We start from the raw sequence: 23,571 nt of genomic DNA, 5'->3' as shown, positions 1-23,571 counted from the left end.
AGCAGCCTGATCAATACGGAAAACGCCCTTTCTGCGATCTTTCATACTTCCCACCCTTAAGGCAGCAAAAATCAGTCTTTGGCACCTTACACACACCCTCCTGTGATAAAAGGCAGCCTAAAACGTTGAACCATGCTGGGTTTGGTGAAATAACGAAAGGTTTCTGATTCAACCCGTGCCGTTCTTCAATTCCTGAACCCAAGCTGCCTTTTCCTGACATCACCTTGCGGGGATGGAGTTTTAAACCACTGGTCCCATCACCTCCTAGCAAATAGAAGGGGAAGAAATGGAGGCAGTGGGAGATTTTACTTTCTTGGGCTCCATGATCACTGCAGATGGTGACAGCAGTCATGAAATTAAAAGACGCCTGCTTCTGAGGAGAAAAGCGATGAGAAACCTAGACAGCATCTTAAAAAGCAGAGACATCACCTTGCTAAGAAAGGTCCGTATAGTAAAAGCTCTGGTTTTCCCAGTAGTGATGTATGGAAGTGAGAGCTGGACCATAAAGAAGGCTAATCGCCGAAGAATGGATGCTTTTGAATTCTGGTCTGGAGGAGACTCTTGAGAGTCCCATGGACTGCAAGAAGATCAAACCTCTCCTTTCTGAAGGAAATCAGCCCTGAGTGCTCACTGGAAGGACAGATCCTGAAGCTGAGGCTCCAAGACTTTGGCCACCTCAGGAGAAGAGAAGACTCCCTGGAAAAGACCCTGATGTTGGGAAAGATGGAGGGCGCAAGGAGAAGGGGACGACAGAGGATGAGATGGGGGGACAGTGTTTTCGAAGGGACCAGCATGAGTTTGACCAAACTGTGGGAGGCAGTGGAAGACAGGAGGGCCTGGCATGCTCTGGTCCAGGGGGTCATGAAGAGGCGGACACGACTAAACGACTCAACAACAACAACTACTAGGGGAGCTTAACTAAACAACTTCCTCCAATTCTAACCATGTACACGGGTAATATACCCCGCCAGCTGCATAGTCAGCAAGCTGGGGCTTTTCCCTCCTGCTTGGTTGACCCCCAGTACACAGGTGGGGTGGGCGGGTGTTTGAACACATTTTCCACCATGCACTTAACAGCGTGCACAGTTTTCCCGTGGATAATGGTTCCTATGGAAATTTTTCTCTTGCAAAAGTGGGAGCATTCCTCTCGCAAAGCTTTGGTGTTTCCCAAGTTTTTTTGCTTCGTTGCCTGCTAAGCATTGTGGCTCAATAATAATAATAATAATTTCTACCCCACCCATCTGGTTGGGTTTCCCCAGCCAATCTGAGCAGCTTCCAACAGAAGGTTAAAAATACATTAAAATGCATCCAAACCACAATGTTTTCTCTAGAAAACTCTTGCAACATAGTCAGGGGAAACTGATCACTGTCTATGGGCAAGCCGCTCAGGACCCATATTCTCATTGTAGTCAAGACCTCCAGACACACTGCTCAGACCTGTGTTGTAAACAAAAATTGCCCTTTTCCCTTATGGGGTATCTAAGAGCCCATATAGAGTCCTTATGTAGGTTCCCTATTGGTAGGAGAAAATAAGAGAGGACAACCAGAGAATATTGAGAAGCAAAGCAGCTAGTAACCCTGATCTTTATTGATCTGTTGCAACAGGGTGCTCCCCTCACACGCAGGAGAGGAGGAGGAACCCAGAACAATGCCGCGCAAGGCCTTATAAAGACTTTTGAAATTGCCACCCTGTAGATCAAGACCATCCCCAGAAACATCATACATACATCACAGAAGGGGTGTAACTTAAGACCACCCCTAAGATACATCACACCTACATCATAAAAGGAGGGGTTGAGGGAGGAGTTGTGGTGGTAACCTGAGTGTCCTGTCACCTGGCTGGTTCCCCCTTTCCCCCTCCCCATGAGTACTTTCCAGGTGACAGAGGGGAGTTTGCAGTTTCCTGCCCCCAGAGGGAATAGCTGATCATTGTCCTTTGTTCCAGTCTGTGCTGAATCCACTTCCATATGCAAGTTCTTTGTGATCTTGTTACATATAGGTAGCCGTGTTGGTCTGCCATAGTCAGGTATCTGAAGAAGTGTGCATGCACACGAAAGCTCATACCAAGAACTAACTTAGTTGGTCTTTAAGGTGCTACTGGAAGGATTTTTTTTGTTTTGACTTTGTGATCTTGATGGTCTTCTGTCCGGGACCATCAGGGTTGGCATAGCAACTGGGCATGGCTCCTGTGTATGTGCTGGGATGCTCAAGGGATTATGGCTGCCCTGTATCAAACCTTCCCCATTTTGTAGTCCTTCCTTCATGGAGTAAAGTAAAAGTGGAACAGTGCAAATCCGATGTATGATTGATTTTCTATGAATTTATGGCAGAAGCGTAGCGTATGTAGTGTGTGAGTGAAGTTTGTACAAATTGAATGATGGGGGGGGGGGGTTTCCTGCTACAGTATCAAACGTTGCCACATAAAAATCAGCTGCAAAAAAATGCATGGAAAATCCATGGCAAAGGACTAAATCCAAGCATCTTTTAAAGATCAGGAAGCAAAATAATTGAAAATGAGCTAAAAAGTACTTTTTTCACCTTTTTTAAAAAAATAAAATAAAAACCTGATTAGCAATGAAGCAAATGAAAATCATTTTTCCCCACCACCATACATCAATAATCTCATTAAATGAATCGATCCAATTAAATGCCCAGCTGCCTATTCAGCAATTTGCACAATTTAATCTTTCTACAGCAAAAAACGCAGAGACCAGTTTCGCACTCAAATTTGCTATTATTAAAAGTAGTAATTAATTGTTTCAGTAATTTGAATTACTACCCACCTTTCACCGTAATCATATCTGGGCTGCAGCCCCAGCAGCAGTTTTAAACACCCGGAGGGCGCCACGTTGCAGAGCCCCGACTTATTTTGCCAGCGGCTCCTTTAAGAACCTCGCGCGTGCGCACAGAGCCGCCGGCCTGTCCTATGGGCGGAAGCGAGCGCCCTTGAAGCCGGCGGTGGGCGTTGCTCTCGCGAAAGGCCTTCCGTTCTGCGCCCGGAAGCCGCCGGCTCTCGCGAGACTAGGAGCAAACCGCGCGGGATCTCGGCCTTTTCCTGGAGGAGACAGCGGCCAAGATGGTGGGTAGTTTCTGAAGCGGCGCGCAATCCGGCTCCATCCGGCCGGAGGAGGGCGGCGGGGGCCGGCGGGACTTGGCTGTTCGCGGAGTGGGTCGGGCCCCGGTTATACCGGCGGGGGCAGGAGGGCGTGAGCGGGGTGGGAAGCCCGGCGGGCGGCGAGACGAATGGAGCGGCGGGGTGGCCCAGGCCTAGGCCTGGAAAGGGGTCCTCGGCACGACCATAGCTGTCTCTGCAGCGCCTGATCCCGTGTGGCTTAAGCTGCAGTGTCTGGCGAGGAGGCTCTTAAGGAAACCGTTCCTCTGAGCATGGGCAGAGCGTCCAGCAAGGCGTAAGCTGCAGGGCCTGTATTCTCAAAGCTTTATTCAAAAGGGAAGGGGAGGCTCTTAGGAAAACCGTGTCTCTGAGCATGGGCAGAGTGTCCAGCAAGGCTTAAGCTGCAGGGCTTGTATTTTCAAAGGACAAGGGGAGCTTCTTAAGGAAATTGTGTCTCTGAGCATGGGCAGAGCGTCCAGCAAGGCTTAAGCTGCAGGGCCTGTATTCTCAAAGGACAAGGGGAGATTCTTAAGGAAATGGTGTCTCTGAGCATGGGTAGAGTTCTGGGCCTGTATTCTCAAAGCTTTATTCAGAAGGGAGGCCGAGGCTCTTAGGAAAACTGTGTCTCTGAGCATGGGCAGAGCGTCCAGCAAGGCTTAAGCTGAAGGGCCTGTATTCTCAAAGCTTTATTCAAAGGACATGGGAAGATTCTTAAGGAAATGGGGTCTCTGAGCATGGGTAGAGTTCTGGGCCTGTATTCTCAAAGCTATCTTCAAAGGACAAGGGGAGATTATTAAGGAAATTGTGTCTCTGAGCATGGGCAGAGCGTCCAGCAAGGCTTAAGCTGAAGGGCCTCTATTTTCAAAGCTGTCTTCAAAGGACAAGGGGGGACTCTTAAGGAAATGGGGTCTCTGAGCATGGGCAGAGCGTCCAGCAAGGCTTAAGCTTCCAGGCCTGTATTCTCAAAGCTTTATTCAGAAGGGAGGCGGAGGCTCTTAGGAAAACTGTGTCTCTGAGCATGGGCAGAGTGTCCATTAAGACTTAAGCTGCAGGGCCTGTGTTTTCAAAGCTTTATTCAAAGGACAAGGGGAGACTCTTAAGGAAATGGTGTCTCTGAGCATGGGCAGAGCGTCCAGCAATGCTTAAGCTGCAGGGCCTGTATTCTCAAAGGACAAGGAGAGATTCTTAAGGAAATGGTGTCTTTGAGCATGGGTAGAGTTCTGGGCCTGTATTCTCAAAGCTTTATTCAGAAGGGAGGCGGAGGCTCTTAGGAAAACCGTGTCTCTGAGCATGGGCAGAGCGTCAAGCAAGGCTTAAGCTGCAGGGCCTGTACGTATTCTCGAAGCTATCTTCAAAGGACAAGGAGAGACTCTTAAGGAAATGGTGTCTCTGAGCATGGGCAGAGCGTCCAGCAAGGCCTAAGCTCCCAGGCCTGTATTCTCAAAGCTTTATTCAGAAGGGAGGGGGAGACACTTAGGAAAACTGTGTCTCTGAGCATGGGTAGAGTTCCAGCAAGGCTTAAGCGCCAGTGCCTTTATTTTTAGTTTTCTTCAGAAGAGAGGCGCTTAAAAAAACAACTGTGTTTCTGAGCATGGGTAGAGTGACCAGCAAGGCGGCAGCACAAGAAAGGACCGTTTTCAGATAGGCAGGAGGGGAGAGGGATCATAGTCCTGGAAAGGGACCCCAAGGAACATCTAGTTCAGGTCCTTCAACCTTTTGAGACCCAGCACTCACTTTTAACCCAAACATGCATTTCTTAATCTTTTGCCGCATGTTTGCATGGCGGTGCTCCTGTTCGTGAAGCAGCCCACTTTGCATGAGGCTTCTGTCGCAAGACAGAGGATCTTTTCGAACCCCATGCAATGCAGCAATCACAGCAAAGAATAAAAACCTTTCCCTCCATGCATGTGCAGAATGACCAGCAGGGCAGCCCCAGAAACCTTCCAAATATTGGGGTGTGAGAGGGGATGTTACCATGGTCCCTGAATAGGAGGAGATTTCCAGCAAGCCCCAGCACTTTTGTCGCAAAGTCCAGGTCTCCCGCCTTCGGAGAATATGGGGTGGGTGCTGGTGGCGTTCGTACAAGACCGCCTCTGAGCATGAGTAGAGTGTTTCGTGGGGTTTAATAGAATTGTAGAGTTGGAAGAGACCCCGTCCCCTGCAGTGTAGGTGACCCGCATGGGAACTGAACCCGCAACCTTGGCATTATCAACACCACACTCTAACCGAGCCAGCCAACTGAATTTCAGTTCCTTCATTTGGGGTCTTTGTGGGGCAGGGAGGAATGCTGCCGTTGCCTCTGAGCATGATCAGAGTGAAGCCTTAAGCACCAGCAGTTTCTTTCCAAGCCAGGAACCATGTCGGTTTAGACGTTAGCTTCGTATTATTATTATTATTATTATTATTATTATTATTATTATTATTATTTTAATAATGTTTATTCAGAATTTAAGAATTACAAAAAGAAAGAAGAAAAATACAAAAAACAAAAAATAATACAAAGAAAAAATACAATCATTAAAAAAAGAGAAAAAAAAGATTAAACCTTAACTTTCTTCCTTTACTTATTTCCTTGACCTCCTCACACCTCCCATTTTTGTATTCTAGTTCAAATTGTTATTTCAGCAAATCCTTCCAACCTTGTTTTTAACTTAATAATTTATCTTAATATATTATTATTTTACATTCTCTCTTTCATCAATTCATTTTTACTTAATCCTTTATATCATTTCTATCAAAGCCATATAATTTTCTTTTTCCAGCATCTTTCTAAAAATCCTTAATTTTACAATATTTTTGAAGATATACTTTAAATTTTTTCCAATCTTCTTCCACCGACTCTAGACGTTAGCTTCGTTTTATATCCCACTTTTTTTTCCCTTCAAAAGCGTTCTCTGACTTGTGCGACTTTCTCCCTCTCCTCATTTAATCCCCACAAGAAACCTGTAAGGTCCGCTGAGAGTCAGTGACTGGCCTGGGTTCACCATGGATGGATTTGAACCCTGGTCTTCCAGTTCCCAGTCAACGGTCTTTAACCACTGCCCTACAGTGTGTCTCAAACTGGCAAGGCTTGCCGGGTTGAGGAAACTTGCAGGTGTCTTCTCTGTGTTTTGGATGAGGGCAGAATGAAGTGGGTTTGTGTATTTGTGTATCCCTGGTGTGAGCGCCTTTCATTTCCTCTCCCTGGGCAGGCGGAAGTGGAGCAGAAGAAGAAGCGTACTTTCCGAAAGTTCACGTATCGGGGTGTGGACCTGGACCAGCTCCTCGACATGTCCTAGTAAGAGAATCCTCTTCCCTTTCCATCGTTTACACCCTGCCTGTCCCCTGTTCGTACTGAATCGTCCACAGTCAGCACAGCTGGATGATGCCATGGCAAGTGGAGGTTGCCACCCATAACCTACGTAAAGGTAAAGGGACCCCAGACCATTAGGTCCAGTCGTGGCAACTCTGGGGTTGCGGCGCTCATCTCGCTTTACTGGCCGAGGGAGCCGGCGCACAGGTTCCAGGTCATGTGGCCAGCAGGACTAAGCCGCTTCTGGTGAACCAGAGCAGCGCACGGAAATGCCGTTTACCTTCCTGCCGGAGCGGTACCTATTTATCTACTTGCACTTTGACGTGCTTTTGAACTGCTAGGTTGGCAGGAGCAGGGACCGAGCAACGGGAGCTCACCCCGTCATTGCGGGGATTCGGTTGCAAGTGGTTGGGACCCAGGTGCGAAATGCGCCTGGCTGATTCCGAACACTGCTATCCTTACTCTGATTCCCACCCCTTCTGGGCACCTGGGATGGACCCCTTAACTTCCGCCTGACCTTTCCTTTTCCCTTCCCAGCGAGCAGCTGATGCAGCTGTACAGCGCCCGCCAGCGCCGGCGACTCAACCGCGGCCTGCGCCGCAAGCAGCACTCCCTCCTCAAGCGGCTGCGCAAGGCCAAGAAAGAAGCCCTGCCCATGGAGAAGCCTGAGGTGGTCAAAACCCACCTGCGAGACATGATTATCCTTCCAGAAATGGTGGGCAGCATGGTTGGCGTGTACAATGGGAAGACCTTCAACCAGGTGGAAATCAAGGTGAGGAGGGCTGGTGGCTGGGGAGGAACAGCTTCTTCTTATTATTATTTATTGAATTTATATAACGCCCTATACCTGGGAGTCTCGGGGCGCTTCACAGAATAAAATCAAGATATAAAACCACCAAATACATAACAAAAATTAAAACAACAACCCAATAGCTGCTGCTCCACAACAAAACAAAAACACATTTTATAGGGACACAGGATGTAAATCAGACCAACCAAAGGCCTGGTTAAAAGGGAACCTAAAGGTGTATAATAAAGGCGCCAGGCGAACTTCCCTAGGGAGAGCGTTACACAGACAGGGAGCCACTGCAGAGAAGGCCCCGCTCTCGTGTTGCCACCCTCTGGACCTCTCGAGGAGGAGGCACACAAAGAAGGGCCTTAGAAGATGATCCCAGGGTCCGGGTAGGTTCATATGGAAAGTGGCAGTCCATGAGGTATTGTGGTCCTGAACCGTTTAAGGCTTTGTAGGTCAAGACCAGCACTTTGAATTGGGCCCAGAATTGCGGAGTTGGAAGAGACCACAAGGGTCGTAAGTTTTGAATCTCTTGGAAATTGTAATTAAAAGAGCTTGCAAACTGAACAATCAAATGAATTTAGCAAGTTGATGCCTAATTAATCATAAGGCAGTAATGTCAACATGGCTTTAAGGTTAAAAGCGTTCTCTTATTAAAAAATCAGCATCTACCAGATTTGCAAAATTGGGAAATTCCGCGGTTGTAGAAATTGCATTGCCGGTCACTGCCCAACTTTTTGTGTCAACGCAACACAAACTCTTGACTCCCAATACAGAGTCTCAAATCTCACTATGCAGAGCGATAGGGATTTTTAAGGTCTAACGTGGGCCACACTTGTCAACCATTTAATTGTCTCAGCATTTCTTTTCATTTAACAAAATGCATTCACCACTTGATGGTTTTAAAAGCAAACAAACCCACAAACATTCTAAGCAGTTTAGCAAAGCCCCAGGTAACGAAAAGCAGTTTTGCCAACCATCTAGCTGTTCCCCTTTGCATTAACTGCCTCCGTCTCCAAACTTTGCTGTTCTTCTGGTGCGATTGTTGCACTCTGTTTTCACCATCCTTGACAAAAAGCTAACCTTGCAATTGCATAGGGCTTGAGTCGTTTCACAGAAAGCAGTTCATAAATATATTGAATACATTATTTCTTCCTTGTTCGATTTATTAGTTGCTTGCGATTTGTGTTATTTAAGAACTTTAAAAATTCAGGTAGAACGTTAGCATTCTTCTGCAGATAAAGTTCATGTGCACAAACGACAAACAACCTCCAGGAAGATTGCCATGGTGCTAACGAATCTCGTTTCCCTCCTTTCTCTTTCAGCCTGAAATGATTGGCCACTATTTGGGAGAGTTCTCCATCACTTACAAGCCCGTTAAGCACGGCCGACCTGGAATCGGGGCCACCCACTCCTCTCGGTTCATTCCTCTGAAGTAAGGGGACCTGGGAAGAGTTGTGTCTCTCGTGTAAATAAAAGGGTTTCCCAACAATATTGCCTGTATTGCTTTTGGACAGGGGCATTCCCGAACAATTTCTCTTTCTTGCACTCTCCGAATTACACTTGCGGTGGTGAGGAGCAACAAGAAAACCTGATTTCACCTCACGACACTGGGATTTTTCCTCTGGTGTTGACTGCACCATTGTAGAATTTCTGAGTTTGGCTGCTGTCTGTAGAAATGTGGGGCTCTATATATGCTGTGTCTTAAAAAAAAATAATACCAGTAACCAGGAGGACTAGAATAATAATGATGATATTATCATTATTATTATTTATTCCCCAGCCACTCTGGGCAGGTTAAAGGTAAAGGGACCCCTGACCATTAGGTCCACTCGTGGTTGACTCTGTGGTTGCGGTGCTCATCTCGCTTTACTGGCCGAGGAAGCCGGCGTACAGCTTCTGGGTCATGTGGCCAGCAGGACTGAGCCGCTTCTGGCAAACCAGAGCAGCACACGAAAACGCTGTTGACCTTCCCGCTGGAGTGGTACCTATTTATCTACTTGCACTTTGACGTGCTTTCAAACTGCTAGGTTGGCAGAAGCAGGGACTGAGCAACAGGAGCTCACCCTGTCATTTCGGGGATTCTAACCGCCGACCTTCTGATCAGCACGTCGTAGGCTCTGTGGTTTAACCCACAGCGCCACCCGTATCCCTTACGTGAAAATTAGGGGGCAGGATATTAAACATGCACCCAGGTGGCAAGGAGTAGGGAGAACGAGACTGTGCAGGGAAGAAATCTCTTCTCTCCTGACACTTGACCCAAAGGCTGTGCAAAACCCCTGATTCCATTCAGAGCCTAGATCTTGATGTGGGAGCGTTGCAAAGCAGTTGTTGCTGGCATCTGAAATCTAACTTCTTTAGCACCGAAGTGACCCCCCAACCCCAGGGCACAAGCCTGAGCAGCCGGTTTGCAGGAAGGAAGCGTACAAGTCACTGCACTCCAGATTTGTGTCGGGTTTGCTCCTTAGCTGCCTTCTCCTAAAAATGTCCTGGAGGCGGCGGAAGTTTAGGGTTGGTTTTCCTTCTCTTGGACGGGCTTCCTCATCATTTGGACGGGCCTCATTCTGCTCCTCGCTTTCTTCCTCCACAGCACACGCAGAAACCCCCTTCTTGACCATTATTGGTCTTGTCCACTCAAACTGCCAGACGCCCCTTACTGTAGCCTTATTGGTCTTTACATATTGGTAGGGTGAGTGTTGCTCCCGGACGGAAGTCAAATGACCCCGAGGGTTGGTGCAGAGAAAGAGTTCTTTATTTCTGCTCTCCGGAGCATCAGAAAGGCACTTGCGTGGTCAGTCCACAGCAAGTCCAAAGAAATGAGAAATTTCATGCAGTATATATATCCTCCAGGCACCCTTTCCCCCCCCCCCTTCCCCAGGAATCCAGCCACGTCAGCTTGTACACGCAGGTTGACATCACAGACGTTCCTGCTTCAGTACTCTTAACCATAAAAGGGTTTTCCTTCCTGTACTTCTGACCATATACTCTTATCTTGGAGCAAGAGGTCACCAGCTCCAAGAACACACTTTGGCGCTGTTCCCAGACTAGGTCTGTGCGTCAGAGTGTGGTAAGATAAGACCCAGACATGTCATCCCTATTCCACTGGAACAGCCAAGGTCGTCCATTGCTGTGACTGATAAAGGAGAGCGCTTTGTTTATACAGCTGTGTTCTTGTTATGCATTTGCTCAACAGCTCAAGTTGACACATTTTAGAAATGCTTTCTTGGAGAAAGAAGAAAAGGGGAGTCCTGTTTCAAACTGACTGCACAGAAACCCATTCCTTCACTGCCTTACACCGAATGAGACCAGTATTGTCTCCACGGACTGGCAGCCTGAGGGCTTCTCCAATTAGGGCCTGCCCCCTGTCTGAAACCCGGGAGAAGCATTGCTTCCATCCAGTGTGGACAATATTGAGCTCCATAGTGCAATTTGCTGGCTTGGCGCTAGTTGGCTTCCTGCTTAAATCAGCCAATTCAGAAACAGGAGGACTAGAATACCGTATTTTTGGCTCTATAAGATGCACCAGATCACAAGACGCAGCTAGTTTTTGGAGGAGGAAAACAAGGAAAAAAATATTCTGAATCTCAGAAGCCAGAAAAACAAGAGGGATCGCTGCGCAGCGAAAGCAGCAATCCCTCTTGCTGTTCTGGCTTCTGGGATAGCTGCGCAGCCTGCATTCGCTCCATAAGACGCACACACATTTCCCCTTACTTTTTAGGAGGGAAAAAGTGAGTTTTATAGAGTAAAAAATACGGTATTTCTAAGGGAAGGGGCATAGCTCTGTGGCAAAACGCCTGCTTTGAATACAGCATCTCCAGGGGGGGCCAATTCTAGAAGAGACCCTTCTCAGTTGGAGAGGTGCTCCTAGTCAAATCTGGCGATGTAATAATAATAATTATTTATTATTTGTACCCTACCCATCTGGTTAGGTTCGCCCAGCCACTCTGGGCGGCTGCCAACAAAATATTAAAAACACAATAAAACATCAAACATTAAAAAACTTCCCTAAACAGGGCTGCCTTCAGATATCTTCTGAAGTCAGATAGTAGTTTGTTTCCTTGACATCTGAAGGGAGGGTGCCACCACCGAGAAGGCCCTCCGCCTGGTTCCCTGTAACTTCGCTTCTCACAGAGAGGGAACTGCCAGGAGGCCCTCGGAGCTGGACCCCGGTGTCCGGGCTGGACGATGGGGGTGGAGACGCTCCTTCAGTCGGTGCTGGCCGGATGGGAGGTGTCAAACATCCGGGATCAAGAGAGTCCGTTCCAGTTGACTCTTCCCTGGGCCCGATGCGCAGCGAAAGGTTTCGGATGCCGCTGAGTACAACCCAGGGAGACACAGCGCAACGGACGCCCAGGAAGTCCCAGCTACGAAAACGTTGAAGGCGTCTTTCCAGTTGGCTTGCTGGACGGTGCACAGAACCCAGTCGGGACAGGAGACGGACGGAGGGCAGTGGAGCTGCGACGGGTAGCGAGTGTAGAGTCCATGGAAAACCGTCAGGAAGATCGCTTCCAGTGCCGCCTTGGCTAGCAGGCAGAGCCAGTGCAGCTGCTGCAGTCGCCTCTTGCTGTGGGGCGGGCGCTGCCTCCAGCCACTCTTTCCCGGGCAGCTGGGCGGGCGGAAAACGCAGTAGCAGGCAGTTCCGTGGGTCAAAAGACTTGCCATCTGCAGCAGGAAGAGGTTGAAGGGGGAGACCGGGAAGGCGGCGTCGAAACAGGCCAAAAGGCAGCCCGGAGCGGCGGTGTCGCAGTGAAGGTCCCCTGCCTCGTCCTGCCAAAGGGTTCTTGCACCCAGGGCCAGGGATCCGAGCCGGACCACAGCAAACAGAGCCAGGCCAGCACGGCACAGCCTGGGCGCCTGCCCGCTGGTGCCGCTCAGGACGGTCAGAAACACTTCTGTCCCCATGGGTCCCTGCGGGAACGGCTTTCCACTGCAATCAAAATTATTCACATTATTATTCCTGTAAAGGCATACTATTTATACCCCGTCTATGTGACTGGGTTGCCCCAGCCACTCTGTGTGGCTTCCAGCATATATAAAATACAGTGGTACCTCGGGTTAAGTACTTAATTTGTTCCGGAGGTCCGTTCTTAACCTGAAACTGTTCTTAACCTGAAGCACCACTTTAGCTAATGGGGCCTCCTGCTGCTGCCGCGCCGCCGGAGCACAATTTCTGTTCTCATCCTGAAGCAAAGTTCTTAACCTGAAGCACTATTTCTGTGTGTAACCTGAAGCGTATGTAACCTGAAGCGTATGTAACCCGAGGTACCACTGTAATATATAAAGGTAAGTTAAAGGACCCCTGGACGGTTAAGTCTAGTCAAAGGCGATTATGGGGTTGCGGCACTCAGCTCGCTTTCAGGCCGAGGGAGCCAGCGTTTGTCCACAGACAGCTTTCGGGTCATGTGGCCAGCAGGACGAAACTGCTGGTGCAGCGGCACACCGTGATGGAAACCAGAGCGCACGGAAACGCTGTTTACCTTCCCACTGCAGTGGTACCTCTTTATCTACTTGCACTGGCGTGCTTTCAAACTGCTAGGTTGGCAGGAGCTGGGACAGAGCAACGGGAGCTCACTCCGTCGCAGGGATTCGAACCGCCGACCTTCCGATTGGCAAGCCCAAGAGCCTCTGTGGTTTAGACCACAGCGCCACCCGCGTCCCTGCAATTATTGCTGTATTATCTATTATTATTATCATATTGCTTTACGTCCTCTTTCCCCCCTAACAGGGACTTTTATTGCAGATAGCTCAGTCTGGTAGAGCATGAGATTCCTGATCTCTGGGTTGTGGGTTCGAGCCCCGAATTGTGGGAAAGATTCCTGTATTTCAGAGGGGTTGGACCAGATCAATGTTTCCCAAACTTCAGCTGGTTTTGAACTACAGTCCCTATCTTCCCTAGCTAGCAAGACCAGCAGTCAGATGATGGGAGTTGTGCTCCAAAAACAACTAGAGGACCCAAGTTTGGAAACCAGAGGCAGTATTAGGGTTTGAGGAGAGTTGGAGCGGTACAGAGGGACGCATTCTGTGTTTCTTCCCCCTCCAGTGAAAGAGAACAATGATCCCTGTTTTATCTGAAACGCAAGAATGAAAGTCCCTCAAAACAGTTCAGCCCATGTAGTAATAATAATAATAATAATAATAATAATAATAATAATAATAATTTATTATTTGTACCCCGCCCATCTGGCTGGGTTTCCCCAGCCACTCTGGGCGGCTTCCAACAAAGATGAAAGATACACTAAAATGTCACATATTAAAAACTTCCCTGAACAGGGCTGCCTTCAGATGTCTTCTGAATGTCAGGTAGATGTTTATTGCTTTGACATCTGATGGGAGGGCGTTCCACAGGGCGGGTGCCACCACCGAGAAGGCCCTCTGCCTGGTTCCCTGTAACTTGGCCTCCCTCAATGAGGGAACCGCCAGAAGGCCCTCAGAGCTGGACCTCAGTGTCCGGGCAGAACGATGGGGGTGGAGACGCTCCTTCCGGGATACTGGACTGAGGCCGTTTAGGGCTTTAAAGGTCAACACAATCACTTTGAATTGTGCTCAGAAACGTACTGGGAGCCATGTACCGTTTTTGAGAAAGGGCTGGTGTCCTCAGCCCAGGACTAAGGTAAAGGTAAAGGGACCCCTGACCATTAGGTCCAGTTGTGGCCAACTCTGGGGTTGCAGCGCTCATCTCGCTTTACTGGCCGAGGGAGCCGGCGTCCAGCTTCCGGGTCATGTGGCCAGCAGGACTAAGCCGCTTCTGGCGAACCAGAGCAGCGCACGGAAACGCCGTTTACCTTCCCGCCGGAGCGGTACCTATTTATCTACTTGCACTTTGAGGTGCTTTCAAACTGCTAGGTTGACAGGAGCAGGGACCGAGCAACGGGAGCTCACCCCGTCATTGCGGGGATTCGAACCACTGACCTTCTGATCGGCAAGTCCTAGGCTCTGTGGTTTAGCCCACAGCACCACCCGCATCCCCCACCCATAACCTGCCAGCTTGGCAAAAGCTGCCTTGGTTTAAAGAGGGCAACCAGTCTTAGGCTGAACCCAAGCCCTTTTTTTTTTGTGGTGTTGAGGCAGCAAGCTCAGCTGGTCTTCTGGAGGGGGTGTGTGATTAACGTCAGGGTGGTACATCTGAATTTGGTCATTTTGGAGGATGGGGTGAAATGGAAATTATGCTTTCGAACTGCTAGGTTGACAGGAGCAGGGACTGAGCAACGGGAGCTCACCCGGCGGGGATTCGAACCGCCGACCTTCTGATCAGCAAGTCCTAGGCCCTGTGGTTTAACCCACAGCGCCACCCGCGTCCCTCAGCCCAGGACTAGAGACGTTGAAACAGAAAAAACATTCTGCCTTTAGAATGTTTTAGAAAGAGATTGAAGGGATAAAGCAAAGTCTGCAAGTCTGAGTTCTCAGCACATTCCTCACCTGGCAGGGCGTCCGTCTCTGGATCTGAAAGGCTGCGTAGATTTGTTTCTCGAGGCCGGTTTTATCTTCTAAAGGGAGCGAAACGGCATGAAGATGGTCAGAAGTCCTTCATCCTCCAGACTGCCTCTCTGAAGCTGCCCTTCCTGGTATCAAGGGCAGCGGTTAAGAGACCAGGAAATATCTCCTGTGGGTTTATTTTGATATAAACAAGGCAGCGTTTTCAGCAAAGGGTGGGGATTCCTGTCCCAGTGAGCTTAAAGCAGTCGAGACAAAGGCAGGTGTTCTTCTTAAGAAACACCTGAAGGAAGGGTTGTTCTTTGCAGTTTGAAATAGATATACAGTGGGACCTTGGTTCAGTGGCGTAGCGTGGGTTGTCAGCACCCGGGGCAAGGCAAGTAATTTGCGCCCCTAACCCCTAACCTGCCGCCGCTGCCAGCTTCTTCTTGCTGCTGCCTGGGCTGGGGTATTTACGGTAAGGTAGCCACGGCGGTGGCGGCAGGTCTGTGTCAGGTGATCTGAGGTGAGTTGCCGCTGCCGCTGCTGCCCAAACGACGCCGCTTGCCCGGAGGAGGAGGAGGGCAGAGAGGCGAGGAAAATGCAACATGGCCCAGCAGCTGCAGCAGCGGTGGCGGCGGGGGGGCTGTGAGGAGGGGCTGCCTGGCGCGCCCTCTGTGGCTCTGATGTGCGGGGACCGCGGCGAGCGCTGAGAGCCGCTGCCTGCCGGACGCCTTCAGCCCGGACGCGGGCACAGCTCGTCGGTTCCGCGAGACATGGGGCTCTGCTACAGCCTGCGCCCGAGGCTCTTCGGCGACTCCGGAGGCGGCGAGCGCCCCCCCCAGATGTTGCGCCCCCCTGCACCCCCGCACTACGCCACTGCCTTGGTTTATGAACTTAATCCGTTCCGGAAGTCCGTTCTGAAACCAAAGCATTCTGAAACCAAGGCGCGCTTTCCCATAGCAGCGGGGAACTCAATTTACAACAACAACAATCTTTATTACGGTCCAGAGACCCAACAAATCGTTACAAAGCAATACACAATTCATACAGCCTACCTCCAGGTTAAACAAGCATTTTGTTCAGAATATACAAATATTATTTACAAATAATAATAATAAAATTTTATTTATACCCCGCCCTTCCCGGTTCAGCAACCCGGGCTCAGGGCGGCTAACAACAAATTTAAACACTTAATTGATGCAACAAAAAACAGCATAAAACACAAAATAAAACATGAATAACAATAAATTCAGAATTCAAAAATCACTTTAGGGGGGAAATCCATCCAATAAACATTAGATGATCACCAGGGCTAGCTGGTTGAATTAGTCCTGTTTGGGCCAGCGAGGAGACCAGGGGAGAATTAGCTGTGGGATCCCAGAGCGGGTAATCTTAATAAAAAGGGGAGAGGGAGGAAAGGAAGGGGAATAAAAGATCAGGCTAAGTACAAATTGAAAGCCAGGCGGAATAGTTCTGTCTTAGAGGCCCTGCGGAAGGAGGTTAAATCCTGCAGGGCCCTGGTCTCATGGCACAGAGCATTCCACCAGGTCGGAGCCATCACTGAGAAGGCCCTGGTGGAGGATAGTCTGACTTCCTTAGGGCCCGGGACCTCTAAACTATGATTATCCATGGACCTTAAGGTCCTCTGTGGGGCATGAAATGGAACACCCTCAACAGGAAGCGAAACGTGTTCTTCTTCCAAGGCAAAGTTCACAAACCAAGACACCTACTTCCGGGTTTGCAGCGTTCTTAATCCAAGCTGTTCATAAACTAAACTGTTCTTAAACCCATGGTACCATTGTAAGTGTTTTGTTTCCTGGGCAGGCAAATGGAAATGCCAGCTTTGAACCTTAGAAGAACATCGGAAGAGCCCGGTTTATTAATTTATGAGTTAAAAAGGTAAAGGGACCCCTGACCGTTAGGTCCAGTCGTGGCCGACTCTGGGGTTGCGGCACTCATCTCGCTTTACTGGCCGAGGGAGCCGGCGTACAGCTTCCGGGTCATGTGGCCAGCAGGACGAAGCCGCTTCTGGCGAACCAGAGCAGCGCACGGAAAAGCCGTTTACCTTCCCGCCGGAGCAGTACCTATTTATCTACTTGCATTTTGACGTGCTTTTGACCTGCTAGGTTGGCAGGAGCAGGGACCGAGCAACGGGGGCTCACCCCGTCATTGCGGGGATTCGAACCCACAGCGCCACCCGAGTCCCTCATAAGTGTGGGCTGAAAGCGGGTTAAAACTCGCACCAACTGTCAGGAGAGCGTGCAGGAGCCAGGCCCTGGGACCAGTAGGACTTTGCAGGACTGGGGCCTTCCTAAGTTTCTTCTGAAGAGGCAAGGTGCAGCCACACAGGTGAGGCTGATTGGTAACTCACTTCACCTGGTGGCAAGAGCTGGGAAGGGATATAAGGTCAGCATTTCCCCTCGGCTCTTTTCCACAGCAACACGTTCCCTGCCTTGCTGCGTTTGGCTTCTTGCTTTCTGATCCTCAGCTCCTTGACTCCCTGCTTCTCGACCCTCGGACCCTTGACTTTGTGACTCCTTGCTTCTCGACCCTCAGACCCCTGACTTTGTGACTCCTTGCTTCTTGATCCTCAGACCCCTGACTTCATGACTCCTTGCTTCTTGATCCTCGGACCCTTGACTTCGTGACTCCTTGCTTCTTGATCCTCAGACGCTGACTTCATAATTCCTTGCTTCTCGACCCTCAGACCCCTGACTGCATGACTCCCTGCTTCTCGACCCTCAGGCCCTTGACTTCTTGACTCCCATTCCTGCTCCCACTCTGCCATCTTGCCCCTGGTCTCGATGTCCTCAGCCGGGACTTCGATTGCCCATAGACCGGACCATGACACCAATTCCTGAGCATCTGGGGAGGCCTGCCTAAACCCAAAAATGTTTGTAGCAGGCGCTGAAAAGAGCACCGCGAAGGCTCGGTGTCAAGTGGCAGGGAGTTCCAAAGTCGGAGTACCGCTACGTGAAAGGTTCGAGTCCTTAGAAATGTGGAGTGGGCCTTTTGTGGCGTCTGCAGCAGAGGCAGCAGTTCCGCAGACTTTTCAAAGGTTGGTTGGGCAAATAAAGGGTAAGGCCGATCCCAAACGGGGGCCCCCCCTCTATTCTGTTCTCACTGTGTCTGGCCAGATGCCCCCAAGGGAAGCGCCCCCCCAGCAGGATCTGTGCAAGAGCAACACAGGACACCCCTGTGGGGCTAGGGTGCCCAGTTCTGCCACCCCTCGCCTGCAGAGCCGACAGCCCCTCGCCCTTTTTCAAACATCCTCCTATCTCCTTGGGAGATCTCTGGGCAGCCACAACTGCCTCCCTTGCTCTCTGAGCTGCCCCAAAGAGAGGCACCTCTTCACACTGCCCCACAGGGGCTTAGGAAGCACCCCCTGCCCAGCCCCAGAGGCACCATTCACCCACGGAGCTTGCCGCCTGGGCTGCTGCAACAAACAACCTCACAAGCCTTGCGGAGGCAGAAACGCCAGAGGGCAACAGAGGAGGGAGTGAAGGAAAGAGGGACAGAGGCCAGTGTTGACCATCCTTCTGGGCACCCCAGGGTGGGTTAAAAGCCACTGACCGCCGGCCCTTTCCCAGAGTTTTCAGGGAAGTGGCATCTCCAGGCACACCTGGTGATGCTTTTGGCACAGGTGGGCGGGTATGACCCCTTCATGGATCCCTGCCTTGCCGTGGCGAAGGGGCTTGAATAACTCAGAGAACCTCTGAACTATGCTGTTCAGGGCACCCAAGATGAACAGGTCATAGTGGAGAGTTTTGACCAAATGTGATCCACCTGGAGGAGGAACCGGCAAGCCACTCCAGTATCCCTGCCAAGAAAACTCCATGGACAAAGACAACAGGCATCTAAAAGTTATGACACTGGAAGAGGAGCCCCAGAGGTCGGAAGGCGTCCAACATGCTACTGAGGAAGAGCGGAGGACAAGTACAAGTAGATTCAGAGCTGATGAAGCGCTGGGCCAAAGCCGAAAGGACGTTCAGTTGCGGATATGCCTGGAAGCGAAAGGAAAGTCCAATGCTGTAAAGAAAAATATTGCATAGGAACCTGGAATGTAAGAACCATGAACCTGGGTAAGTTGGATGTGGTCAAAAATGAGATGGCAAGAATAAATATTGACATCCTGGGCATCAGTGAACTAAAATGGACGGGAATGGGCAAATTCAGTTCAGATGACCAATCCATTCTTAAGGAAATCAGCCCTGAGTGCTCACTGGAAGGACAGATCCTGAAGCTGAAGCTCCAAGACTTTGGCCACCTCATGAGAAAAGAAGACTCCCTGGAAAAGACCCTGATGTTGGGAAAGATGGAGGGCGCAAGGAGAAGGGGACGACGGAGGACGAGATGGTGGGACAGTGTTCTCGAAGCTGCGAACATGAGTTTGACCAAACTGCGGGAGGCAGTGGAAGACAGGAGGGCCTGGCGTGCTCTGGTCCAGGGGGTCACCAAGAGGCGGACACGACTGAACGACTAAACAACAACAAAACAAAGGACAGGTATGATTTGGAAAATAAAAATAAAATTTGCAGAGTGCCTTGCAGCCGCCGCCGCCTCCTCCGCCTCCTCCTCTGCCTCCTCCTCCTGCAATATTCTCTCAGCTACATTTCCCCCCTAGCAACCCGGTGGACTGACTCTGCACCGCTCCCTAGCGCTCGCTGGAGAGCGCTGCCGCCTCCGTCCTTGCCAGAGCCAGCCAGCCAGTCAGCCAAGCCCATCTGCATCCATCAAAGAGGGAGGGGAGAACCAGCCAAACGGTGGCAGAGAATGCAGAGAGCTACATGGGCTTGCTCTGAATCCTGTCCTTACTCCATTCAACCTTCTTTGCTGATGAGGTAAGTCCCCTTCATCTTTTTCCTTTCGCTGCCTTCCTTCTTAAAGAGATGCACCTGCCTTTTCCAATATGCTTTCTCTCCTGCTCTCAAACGATAGCCGTCGACGGCAAACAAAAAAGCTTCAATCTGTTTGTGTTTGTGTGTTGTTTTTTCTAATGCAACCGCTGGCCCTCTCAGCTTGCGGGTTTATAAAATCAGGTACCAGCCCTTGGGGGGAACCGGGAGCTGCAAATGCAGGGTGCAAGCTGTGGAGGGTGGCAGGGACGGTTTTAATTTTGCAAGGTCCAGATTGCGGTTTTGAGCCTGGGTTTGTTCACGCTGCGGTGTTCCCCGGAGCCACAATCTCATTTCGGTTGTGCTACACTGATGTGTGTGTTTTAAACGATGGCCAATATTGTGCTTTAGTTGTTGCAACCTCCTTTGGTGATAAATGGTTTGGCTGGCTGGCTATCTGTCTTGCTGTCTGTTTATCCATCCATCTCGCTGTCGTGATTACAGATACACAAATACCCCCATCCTTGCAAAAAGGACGGGGACCTGTTTTCTGCATTTTTGTTGCCTAGTGATGACAACTCCAGACAAAGGTGTGTTGGCAGGCAGAGAGGCAGTGTGTGTGTCTCTGTGTGTAGATTTGATACTGGCCCAAAATGGAGCGCCATTTTCCCCCACCGCCCCTTTCCTAAAGGCTTGGCCGCTTGGCTGATGTCCACAGGGAAGGCAAAGGGAGAGAGGCCGAAAAAGGACGTCTCCGAGTTTAGCCAAATGACACCAACGCCCTGGAAGAAAGAAAAAAAACAAGCGAGCGTTCGGAATGGGTTTGCTGGATCCGTCCCAAAAAACCAGCCCATCTAATAGAGCGTTCTGTGTCCAAAAGTGGTTGGACACATGCCCTCTGGAAAAACCGATGCAGTCAACAAAGACGGTAGAAGGAACGCCCCTGGTTTGCATCCCTGGCGTTTTTGCGGTAGACTGCCCTCGCCCAGGAGGCTCCATTTCGCTGTTGGAATGACTTTGCATGTTCCAAGGCTCAGAGCCGGGGATGTTTGATGCACAATAACAAAATAATGTGTGCTCTTTCGATTGCATCAATTGCCTTATACAGAGTCGGTACCCCCGTGGTTCCACCTATCTCAGTGCTGTCCGCACGGACTGGCAGCAGCTGTCCGGGGGTTTCAGGCAAGGGGGACCGTCTGCATGCCCCGGACCTTGCCTTAAAAATAAAGCAAGATTCTAGTCCTCATCGCTTTGAACTACAAGGCCGAAATGAACAGAACGTTGCCTTAGACCGTGGCTCCATCTAGTGCAATATTCCCCACACTGTCTGGCAACAGCTCTCTAAGGTTTCAGGCGGGGTGTGTGTGTGTGCCAAGTATGGAACCTGCCATGGGCGCTCTGTCACTGAGCTAAAGCCTCTTTACATTTAGTAGATATAAAGAAACAATCCTTAAACCATCCTATATGATGTTTTTATGTGTGCTGGAAGCTGCCAAGATTGGCTAGGGAAACCCCAGCCAGATGGGTGGGGTATAAATAAAATTAGTATTAGTATTAACAACCACCCCTGTCAGGTAATCCAGTATTATTATCATCCATATTTTTTGGTGGGAAGACCTGCCTCAACCCATCCATTGTGAGTTCCAGACAGAGACAAGATTCGAACTCAGCACTTACCGACTCTTAAGTCAATCTCTTGAGTCCTCGGTTCGGAACGGCAATCTGTTTCCATCCCCAAAGCAAACTGGTTTGACTCCCGTTCCTTTCCACCACCCCAACGTATTTTTTGCTCTATAAGACTCACTTTTCCCCTCCTCAAAAGTAAGGGGAAATGTGTGTGCGTCTTATGGAGCGAATGCAGGCTGCGCAGCTATCCCAGAAGCCAGAACAGCAAGAGGGATTTCTGCTTTCACTGCGCAGCGATCCCTCTTGCTGTTCTGGCTTCTGAGATTCAGAAATTTTTTTTTCTTGTTTTCCTTCCTCCAAAAACTAGGTGCGTCTTGTGGTCTGGTGCGTCTTATAGAGCGAAAAATACAGTATATCCTACAGCAATCTCACCTGTTTCTAAGCTGATTGCAGGCCAGGAGGTTGCCAGTCTAGTCTTTGTCCCAAGGTTAGAGTTACCTGCAGGGACACTGGGCCAGATTTGTGCTCATGTGAACTTCGAGGGGTTAGGAAAGGGGTGGGATTTATTTGTTATTTTAGGGTGGGGAGAAAGAGAAGCTGGTGTTTGCTTTTTCCAGGAATTTTGGAAAGGACTTGTTGTTGTTGTTTAGTCATTTAGTCGTGTCCGCCTCTTCGTGACCCCCTGGACCAGAGCACGCCAGGCCCTCCTGTCTTCCACTGCCTGCCGCAGTTTGGTCAAACTCATATTAGCAGCTTCGAGAACACCGTCCCACCATCTCGTCCTCCATCGTCCCCTTCTCCTTGCGCCCTCCATCTTTCCCAACATCAGGGTCTTTTCCAAGGAGTCTTCTCTTCTCCTGAGGTGGCCAAAGTCTTGGAGCCTTAGCTTCAAGATCTGTCCTTCCAGTGAGCACTCAGGGCTGATTTCCTTCCGAATGGAGAGGTTGGATCTTCTTGCAGTCCATGGGACTCTCAAGAGTCTCCTCCAGCACCAGAATTCAAAAGCATCCATTCTTCGGCGATCAGCCTTCTTGATTGTCCAGCTCTCACTTCCATACATCACTACTGGGAAAACCAGAGCTTGAACTATACGGACCTTTGTCAGCAAGGATTGTCCTAATACATATACTTTTGTTGTTGTTTAGTCGTTTAGTGGTGTCCGCCTCTTTGTGACCCCCTGGACCAGAGCACGCCAGGCCCTCCTGTCTTCCACTGCCTCCCGCAGTATGGTCAAACTCATGCTGGTAGCTTCGAGAACAATGTCCCACCATATCGTCCTCTGTCGTCCCCTTCTCCTTGCACCCTCCATCTTTCCCAACATCAGGGTCTTTTCCAGGGAGTCTTCTCTTCTCATGAGGTGGCCAAAGACTTGGAGCCTCAGCTTCAGGATCTGTCCTTCCAGTGAGCACTCAGGGCTGATTTCCTTCCGAATGGAGAGGTTTGATGTTCTTGCAGTCCATGGGACTCTCAAGAGTCTCCTCCAGCACCAGAATTCAAAAGCATCCATTCTTCGGCGATCAGCCTTCTTGATGGTCCAGCTCTCCCTTCCATGCTTGGAAAGGACTGGCCTTTGTTAAATAGCCTGCGAGAAACCTTTCTGAACAATTGCTCTGATTGAAGACAGCAGATTCAGGAAGGGTTGTGAATAATAATAATAATAATAATAATGAATTTTTATTTGTACCCCGCCCTCCCCAGCCGGAGCTGGGCTCAGGGCGGCTAACATCATAACAGACTGCCTTATCCCCTATCTAGCTTTGCACAGACTGGCAGCAGCGCTCCAGAGTTCCAGGACAGAGACATTTACTGCATCCCAAACGTCAAAGGATTTGGTATGCAAGTGTAAAGTCAAAAAAGGGTTTGCTCTCAGAGAGCTAACCGCCTTCTGAGTAGCCCATCCCCTATGTTGCTTTGGGCAGATCTCAGATATAGGGAGCAGGTCTGGAAGGCGAGATACCCAAAGCCCTCCGTCCCTCATCCAGAGTTGCGACAGGCCGCCTCTTCTCTTGAGGTGGAGATTCTTCTGCGTCCAGGATAACCCAGTACAGTGGTACCTCGGGTTAAGTACTTAATTCCTTCCAGAGGTCCGTTCTTAACCTGAAGCTGTTCTTAATCTGAAGCACCACTTTACCTAATGGGGCCTCCTGCTGCCACCGCGACGCCAGAGCACGATTTCTGTTCTCAGCTCTTAACCTATTTCTGGGTTAGCGGAGTCTGTAACTTGAAGCGTCTGTAACCCGAGGTACCACTGTATAGAGATTCAACAGAGCACTCCATCCCCAGTGGAGACGGATGGGAAGGAACCGGGGACTCATACAGAGAGGCAGCTGAGAGGCTGGTGAGGAGGAGAGATGGATTTGCAGTGCAAGAGTCCCTTGTATGTGGTTAGGACAGAGGGACTTGCGCAGAGAGCCACCTCTGTACACAGAGGCCGGCCAGAGTGCAGCAGGGACTCACGCAGAGAGGCAGCGGCCGCCCTCCTTTAGCACTTGAGGTGTGT

General features: G+C 50.0%; 4 protein-coding genes across 4 annotated transcripts in view; 2 read left to right on the top strand and 2 right to left on the bottom strand.

The window, feature by feature from the left end:
• Nucleotides 1-23,571, bottom strand: part of GAMT (guanidinoacetate N-methyltransferase) — a 218,826-nt gene that overhangs the window by 67,536 nt on the left and 127,719 nt on the right. The window lies entirely within an intron of this gene.
• RPS15 (ribosomal protein S15) lies at nucleotides 3,015-8,689 on the top strand. The gene is made up of 4 exons (XM_083720822.1): nucleotides 3,015-3,079; nucleotides 6,304-6,389; nucleotides 6,942-7,176; nucleotides 8,523-8,689. The coding sequence occupies exons 1-4, from the start codon at nucleotides 3,077-3,079 to the stop codon at nucleotides 8,634-8,636; spliced, it is 438 nt and encodes a 145-aa protein (XP_083576948.1). The 5' UTR covers nucleotides 3,015-3,076; the 3' UTR covers nucleotides 8,637-8,689.
• LOC310835462 (gap junction beta-5 protein-like) lies at nucleotides 11,429-23,481 on the bottom strand. Its single transcript, XM_083720092.1, has 2 exons — nucleotides 23,265-23,481; nucleotides 11,429-12,405 (listed from the first exon to the last, which is right to left on the bottom strand). The coding sequence occupies exon 2, from the start codon at nucleotides 12,097-12,099 to the stop codon at nucleotides 11,431-11,433; it is 669 nt and encodes a 222-aa protein (XP_083576218.1). The 5' UTR covers nucleotides 12,100-12,405; nucleotides 23,265-23,481; the 3' UTR covers nucleotides 11,429-11,430.
• APC2 (APC regulator of WNT signaling pathway 2) overlaps nucleotides 18,892-23,571 on the top strand; it is a 56,724-nt gene continuing 52,044 nt past the window's right edge. Inside the window, exon 1 of the mRNA XM_083720131.1 lies at nucleotides 18,892-19,451. The gene's annotated coding sequence lies outside the window, so the exon portion shown is untranslated. The remainder of the gene's footprint in view (nucleotides 19,452-23,571) is intronic.

This window comes from Podarcis gaigeae (assembly GCF_964106915.1).
Source record: "Podarcis gaigeae genome assembly, chromosome: 18".
Lineage (NCBI taxonomy): Eukaryota > Metazoa > Chordata > Lepidosauria > Squamata > Lacertidae > Podarcis > Podarcis gaigeae.
Note: the sequence above shows the minus strand (reverse complement) of the source record. Positions and strands in the feature narration are given on the sequence as shown.